Source organism: Pavona decussata, unplaced genomic scaffold (assembly GCF_977016875.1).
Source record: "Pavona decussata unplaced genomic scaffold, jaPavDecu1.1 SCAFFOLD_186, whole genome shotgun sequence".
NCBI classification, from domain to species: Eukaryota; Metazoa; Cnidaria; class Anthozoa; order Scleractinia; family Agariciidae; genus Pavona; species Pavona decussata.
Window position 1 is genome coordinate 1,899,337 of NW_028145595.1, and position 8,494 is coordinate 1,907,830.

The 8,494-nt window shown below is 39.4% G+C and overlaps 1 protein-coding gene across 1 annotated transcript; it reads right to left on the reverse strand.

Annotated features, from left to right (window-relative positions):
* Window positions 1-801: 801 nt before the first annotated feature.
* LOC146462645 (disintegrin and metalloproteinase domain-containing protein 9-like) lies at window positions 802-7,910 on the reverse strand. Its single transcript, XM_085085323.1, has 7 exons — window positions 7,810-7,910; window positions 7,547-7,607; window positions 7,153-7,219; window positions 5,058-5,119; window positions 3,624-3,716; window positions 2,071-2,142; window positions 802-981 (listed from the first exon to the last, which is right to left on the reverse strand). The coding sequence occupies exons 1-7, from the start codon at window positions 7,908-7,910 to the stop codon at window positions 802-804; spliced, it is 636 nt and encodes a 211-aa protein (XP_084941449.1).
* Between the last annotated feature and the right edge of the window lie 584 nt (window positions 7,911-8,494).

The following is an 8,494-nucleotide window of genomic DNA, read 5'->3' on the forward strand; positions in this document are numbered from 1 at the left end:
CCACCTTTTATCAGTGGATACTACAATAATGATAGAGCGGTTTTCAATTGAATGTCGTAAATCCAAAGCCAAAGTAATTACTCTGGCCAATCACAACAGACGCAAACAGCGCAATGAACCAATCAGAAATCAAAACAAGTACATGTAACCGGCGCCAAGCGCGGGAACATGCGTGCGAGCGAGGCACGACTGGTTTTGGTTTAACCGGCTGATTGGTTGAGAAGGTGGCGCGTGTTTTGCTGGCCAATCACAGAACGGCGTCAAGCAAAACCAAAGCATACGTGAAATTACTATCGAAACTAAATTGAAATCCGCTCTATCACACAACTGCCTAAACATTGGTAAAGAAGTTAGGGTCATTTTTTTTTTCACTTAAAAGGTTAACATAGAAGAAATAAAATCTGTTAAATATAGCCTTTATTTAAGTTTTAAGCGATTATAACACCAAAACGATCTTGGTACAACCCATTTTCTATTATTGAATATGTACTTAGCATGTCAAGGGTACTCCGGTTTTCCCCTCTCCTCAAAAAGCAACTTTTCTTAATTACGATTCGATCCGTATAGGGTCCCCAATTAGTCCTCTACACTAGCTAAATACATTGACACTTAAATAAAGTGATTTATTTTTATTCCTTTTTAATTTTTCCCGAAATTTGTCAAAATGAAAGCAAAGCTGCAATTTATGTCATTTAGGTAATTATGGTCTCTAAAAGCCAGTCAAATCTTCATGCATTTACAGTGGATTTTAGCCGTCCTTTTCACTTACCAAGAAGTCAAACTTCCGAAAAGATTTTAACCTTACCTTAGTAACTGTGCATTGTCATGTCGCCATGTGTCTATCAGTTTATCCGTTCGATATTTTTTGAACTCTTCCAGTTCCCTTCCTGCGTCTCTCTGTCGTCTGTATGGTTCTGAGCCTCTTTTTTTCCAGATTTCCACTGCTTTAAGAACAATCCTGATATTTATAGCTTTATAGATCTTGTAAAGACAGAGACAAAGGAAATTTAATTTAACATAATGATTATATTCAGTCATGCAAGGCATCCAAAGCTAACTTGGTTGCGCGATTTATTTTAAGGTTCGCCTAGTTGGTGTTGCTAGTGTCATGGAAGACACGGAGGCTATATTTTAAATTTTACCAAAGATGAAAGACAGCAAATATTTTTTATTTTTGTATTTTATTATAGGTGAAACGTCTCTTCGCAATGAATTTTCGAGCAATGCAAAGTGACGATCCACCAATTAAGAATTTGCGTAACTTAATAGGTCATTTACGAGTTGCCTTGAACCTCATTACGAAAGCGAGGCTAAGTACAGAACTTTTCATGTGATAATTAGTTTTTTTTTGCATACGAATTTCATGATGAAAGCGATGCACAAAGCCTCTCTTTCATAACAAGGTTCAAAGCAACTCGGAAATGGCCCATTTACCATGAGTCAACAACAAGAAATGAAAAAGAATAGTTCAGTGTCAGATCGCAGTCCAGCTGGTCATCTGGAAGCACAGAGCGCAGACGAGTTAAATTTGATATAAATTCCGGCTAAATTCACTGCGAAATTGCGCGGCAAATCGAGTTTGTTGATACAAGAACGTGATCGAACAAAGCATCATGGGATCTCGATCTTATTACGCGTCTGTTGAAAGATTATATGGGTGGTATAAGTCACCTGTGGGGAAACGATCGGGCGATGTCGGGAAAGCGAAGCTTTTCGAAATTTGCCGTAAGCTCAGCGTAAGCTACGGTAATGCGCCCACAATCAATGATGCATGCGGCTTGTGTCTTGGCGACAATCTTTCAACAGTCGCGTAATAAGATCCCATGACGCTTTGTTTGATCAATTTCATGTATTCGTCAACAAACTGGATTTGCGCCGCAATTCCCCAGTGAATTTAGCTGCGATTTGCATAAAATCTGACCCCTCTGCGCCCTGTGCTGGAAGGTTGTGTGTTCGATTGCCACTGGGGAATCATGACTATTCTTTTTCATTTCTTCGGAATAATGGCTAAATATTCAAGTCACACTCTCATCAACTACAAATAAGAAGTTAGCTTCAAAAATAACTTACTGCGTCAATGAAATTTGCTAGTTCTTGAAGTAGTTCCTTGACCTTTTTCTCATTGCTATTGTTATCCTCATACTAAAAAAAGGAAACAAAACAGAATAACATTACTGAAAAATATTTACCAGGAAAGGTGTGGGTAGTAGGCCATTTCCGAGTTGCCGTGCAAAAGCTTTTCACATGAAAATTAGTTTTGTTTGCATATGAATGAAAACTAATTTTCATAATAAAAACTTTGCACTTATCCTCGCTTTCATAATGAGGTTCTCAGCCACTCAGAAATGGCCTAGTGTGGTTTGAAACGTTGTCTCACGATTGTGCAGCACAGGTGCTGATCCCAACGTTTTGATTGCTATACAGCTTGGGCCCGTTCAGGGTATCTCAAAATCAGAATACATCGAAATATTAAATACATTCTTCTGCTAAACATTAATGAGAATCCGATTCGTTTACTTTAGTCATTTGCATATTTTTCGTTACCGGGCAACGGATACAACATAGATTTTTCAGTGTTTTCCTTTTTCACAATACACAGAGTATGTACCAAAAAAACCGTCACCCTGGTCTTCATCACGTAAAGATGTTGACTGGCTGTGTATATGGCTAAATATATATTCTGTTGCAATTTGCTTTTATGCTGTCTAATTGTTAAAAAGTGATGGGCGAAAGTTTAGCCAGCGATAAAAGCTAAAGAATAAACTGCAAAGTACCACGAACGAAAATGCTGCAAGTATACGCAGGATCTGTAAAAGATCTAATCAGCCAAAAAAGTAACTGGAATAATTACAAGGCTGATCTGACTGCGTAGAAATATTGTGACCTCTTCTAGCGCATTTGAGTAACAAAAATGCGGGAATTTGAAAAAAGTCAGCCTATAACCTTTATTCAAGTTGCAATCCATTCTGACTCAGCCCAGCTATAGCCAGAGAAACACTTGACAGTTTTAAAAGACTTGGGTTGTAATTTATACGAAACCTGGACCATCAATTTTAGGTTTCTGCAGGAGACCATTACCCAGAGCCTGCAACTGCTGTATATTTGTGTCACGGCACTTTCACAGACCTGCATATTTTTAGATTGAAGTTCTCACAAATCCAGTCTCCCACGGCAGTCTTACTTACCAGTCCCTTGCTCAGTGCAAAATTCTCACGTGAACCGGAATTTAGAATTTTGCAGGAAATGGTATCAGCAGTATTCCCATGCGTATCTAAAAATAGACCGATCTGTGCACTTCTTTACACTTAGGAACAGGACACTTCGAGTAATAGGCTCCCCGTTTCTGTTAGCAGAAAAACGCTTTGGAATTGTTCAAATTACACCAACCCCCCCCCCCCCCCCCAAAAAAAAAAAAATAATAATAATAATAAATAAAGTAATAAAGCGCAAAGTAACTCCGAAGAACATTCTGCATTGCAGTGCTTATAAATCTATCTCCTGGTTGTTGACTCAAATATTGAATACTGCAGCATGTTCTTCGGAGTTACTTTCGTACTTTATTACGCCAAACCCCCCTGACAATTTCTTTGGCAGTGAAAAACCCTTTTTAATCTAGTACTAACCACCCAGGAGTCTGCAACCAGCACCAGCTCGTTATACAATGTCTCTGTCCTATCAATGTATGGCCTGTATGGGGGTAGCACACTTCGTCTCAACTATAACAAAACCAAACAATACAAAGACAGTATTGCGTGTTGGTGATCCCGTGCATTGCACTGCCAGACGTTTTTTTTTTTTTTTCTTTCCGATTAGGACACCAAATATAATAGTTACTCCTTACCTTACCGGTAGGTATTATACGCTCCCTGGTCACCGATCGGTATTTCCAAGGTAAAAGCTGTCGCAAAATGGTCCACAAAATAGTTGTCATCTTCATGCTAGAGTCATTAAAAAACGCATCCAACCCGAATTTGAAGAAATGTTTGCTTTAGTAAAGGAAATTCTCACTCTTAGAACAAATCGGCCCTCTGCAGCTAACGGTCAAATGGTACAAGACACACCTTGCTGGAGAGCAATTAAGCCACGTACTGGGACATCCAAAACAAAGAACATTCAAATTTGACTGGATGAAGTCGCTTTGGTTGGGATGGCCCAGTGCAACCAACCTGCTCATTAGCAAGGTGTTTTTGAACCATGTGAAGATTAGCTGCAAAGAGCCAATTCCACACAATCGCACGGCTTCAAAAAACCCAAAATTGCTGACGGCACAGGAAATTTAAGGAAGCTTACAACAGTTTCAAGTACTTTCCATCTCTTATACCTTAATGGGGGATCAGTATTCCCTACAAATTTTTGTTAACTTTGCAAACATGTTTTTTCAAACTCATTCCTAATTTACGACGAGAAAACATAGGAAATCCCAACCTTGAAGGAGATTCGGAAACAACTTATCTTAATTATCACAAAATTCTGGTGAGCTTTCAACAAGAAAATAAACTAAGTCTTTGGCTGGAATAAGAATTCCCGATAATTGTTCACCTTTTCCGACTACAAATCATCCCTAATACCTACTTTTCAAAGCCAAAGACTGTCACCTCCTCAAGCAAAGCTCACAATATGCAACCCTTAGCCTCTTCCCGGGTAACTGAAAATTACCCGTTTAGCTCAAAAGAGAACTAGACAGGAAGCATATTAGACGAGGGAGGACACACTTCTTCCCTCACTAGACGTAATGATGTCCTCAGGAAAATTTTGCTTCAGGAAGCCAAAAAGAACGCTAGGTCTAATGACTTAGTTCTGAGCTCAGCGCGCGCGCTGAATTCAAAGCCAAATCGTTGTGCGGTTTAAGGACGTTTAAGAGAGAGTGGGGCTAGGTTAGAAAATCAGGGAGGGAGGGAGGGAGGGAGTGAGGGGGGAGAAAAATATTTTGATTTTATAAATATCTGCTAATGACCCTTTATACCTTGTTCTAATTGACCTAGAATCAAAAGAACAATGCAATAAATAAATAAATAAATAAAAAATAAATAAATAAATAGCTTAAATATTTAACATACCTTGGTGAAAAGCCGAAGGTTCGCTCTTGAGGCATGAGAGTCCTCAACCCCTTGATTGCTTCCTAAAGAATCAAAAGAAGCAAGATCAAATATTTAGTTAGCATAGCAATATTTGACCTTTTCAGACTTCAGGCATGCCATATTTTTTTATTAAACTAAGAAGCAAGGTTAAAGGCACGAGAAAGTTTTCTGAAAACAGCCGAAATATTTTGAACCATTTAAGAGGTATATGAAATAAATGTGATGGTATATTCTCAGTCTGGTGAATGAATGAGAATGATCTATTATTCTAGAAAATGACACAGGCATAGTCGGAAAAAAGAAATCCGAGTGCTCCTATCAGGGGTCGAACCTAAGACCTAGTTCGGATGCTCAACCATTGAGCTACAGGTGACTCGTGGGAGCTAAGGCAATTAAACCAGGTTCATGTGACAAATATCCTGCATATACTGCAGTATTGTCTATTAAGTATACCATAACATTTTTCTGTGCCACTTTCTAGAATAAAACATCATTCTCAACTAAGAGGTTTTTGGAAATAGGACGAACAGTCTCTTTCTAGTGTTTGATATAGCTTTCCACATCATTTATAATTCTTGGAGAAATTCAAAGCAAATGCCACAAAACTTTATGATCGCAAAGATCACATTTCCAAACCTAGTTCACGGTGGAGGATTCCATATTTTATCTTCATGAGTCATTAATGAGTTAGTGCCGCTTATGATTTACCATTTAAATCCTTTCATCCTTATTTTTCATACGTTGCATCAGCGAGAGATAAGAAATATTTATACTGAGTTTTCACAGACAAAAGTGGACTCTGCCGCCCCTGAAATAACGCTGCGCAGTAAAATTCAGCTTTCTCACCCTAAATTTCTAGGCTCCAAATTTTCCGCCATGTTTGTTGACAAAACTTTTGCGCCCGTGGTCGTGACGCGCACGCTGCCATATTCACCATGGCAACGAACCAGATAGCAGCCGTATCCGATTAAATTGCAGATTTTAAATGCACATTAGTCATGGCTTTCAACAATAGCTTATTTGCAGATTTCAGCACATTCATAATTCATCAAGGGAAAACAAAGAAAATTACTACCGTGACCGTGGTTTGGATATGTGATCCTAATTACCATACAATTTTGCCAACTTTAGCCTTGAAGTTCTCTAATAATTATTGATCATTTGAGAAGCCATATCAAACACTCGAAAGTGTGTTTCATCAGACATCCAAACACCTCGAAGTCGTTTAAAAAAACTCGGCTGAGCCTCGTTTTTTCAACCTACTCCTCGGTGTTTGGATATCTGATGAAACACTCTTCCTCGTGTTTGATATATTACATAACGTTGCATGCTTCAAATATGATGGAAACTATTCGGGTGTCTAATTTAGGAGGAAGGCCTGACACCAGCACACTGATTGCTGATTTCAATGAATATAACTTGTCATCAACGTTAGCTTAAAATTAGATTTAAAAAACACTTTTCATCAGAAAAATGTGAGCCTCGGTGACCTTTTTATAATCGTCGATTACTGAGCTGGATTACTTTTGAGCAACCAGGTCCGTTTTTTTTTTTTTTTTTTTTCAGACAGTGGTGAAGAGCAGAGAATTGTCAAACGATTCCCTATTAAGTTTCATGTGTTTTTTTTTTTACTATAAAAAACGCACATGACGTATATTTCTTTGCTGAATGGCCTTGATACATGATCATTGAGCTTTAACCCTTTAGCCCGTAATATCAAAGAACAAATTCAAGACAATTCACCTTGGGTGATCATATCCTTAATTGTCATGACTTCAGGGGTTGAATAAGCATTGATATTACAAGGAGAAATTTCATGCTGATGATAGTTAGGACTTAAAGGGTTAATTCATCTTAAAATCTGTTCTCAAAAGTAAAATAACGCCAACAGTCAAAATTAGTTATTCATTTTCCCGCTGTGAAATGTCATCTTCGACACCGAAGCCTTCTTTGCCGCCAAATGCGCTTGCGTATCCCATTCTGCTTGCATTTGCGTTCGACGTGTGAACGTCGCTTGTGCTTGCGTTTGCGTCGCACATGTGAACCAGCCTTAATGAATTAAAATATACTTTACCGCAATGGTCGGTAATATCGTCGGATTCGTTATCTTCGATTCGGAAAATTTTATGGTCTCCATCGGCCTGCAAATAGAAAACAACAATTACAAACCGCTCTTCAACTAAAAGGGTCCGAACTTGGAATTACAAGTCGACTCCCGATAACTCAAACCTTCAAGGGAAATTGAAAAAGGTTCGAGTTATCGGGAGTTCGAGTGATCGAGGGTAAAATTACATGGAAAATGACCTGAAAGGAAAGGAAAATTGGTTCGAGTTAGCGCGAGTTTCGAGTTAGCGAGGGTTCGAGTTATTGGGAGTCGACTGTATATGCTAGAAATAGGCTTTAAATAAAATTATAATTTGCATCAGTTTAGTTTGTTGTTGCTGGACATTTTCGTTTGCCAAACTTACCGATCGCGTATTTTTATCGGGCTCAATGTAAAAGGCTTCTTCTCCATGAACTATAAAACCTCTGTAAGCGAAAGAAGATCAAAGGACATTACATTTAAAATGAGGGTAAAGTAATTAACCATCCGATCGAGGAAGAGTAAGGAAGAGTCTTTATTTAACACTCTATTTAAAACTAAAAACTTCAATACCCACCCCTCTCCCCCGCCCAACAAATCCTGTAGCATCTTGCACGTGCAGTAACAACTGAAAACTTCAATACCCACCCCGCTCCCCCGCCAACAAATCTTATAGCATCTTGCACGTGCAGTAAAAACTGAAACTTCAATACCCACCCCTCTCCCCCGCCCAACAAATCCTGTAGCATCTTGCACGTGCAGTAACAACTGAAAACTTCAATACCCACCCCGCTCCCCCGCCAACAAATCTTATAGCATCTTGCACGTGCAGTAAAAACTGAAACTTCAATACCCACCCCGCTCCCCCGCCAACAAATCCTATAGCATCTTGCACGTGCAGTAAAAACTGAAAACTTCAATACCCCCCCTCTACCCCGCCCAACAAATCCTGTAGCATCTTGCACGTGCAGTAAAAACTGAAAACTTCAATACCCACCCCGCTCCCCCGCCCAACAAATCCTGTAGCATCTTGCACGTGCAGTAAAAACTGAGAACTTCAATACCCACCCCGCTCCCCAGCCAACAAATCTTATAGCATCTTGCACGTGCAGTAAAAACTGAAACTTCAATACCCACCCCTCTCCCCCGCCAACAAATCCTGTAGCATCTTGCACGTGCAGTAAAAACTGAAAACTTCAATACCCACCCCTCTCCCCCGCCAACAAATCCTGTAGCATCTTGCACGTGCAGTAAAAACTGAAACTTCAATACCCACCCCTCTCCCCCGCCAACAAATCCTGTAGCATCTTGCACGTGCAGTAAAAACTGAAAA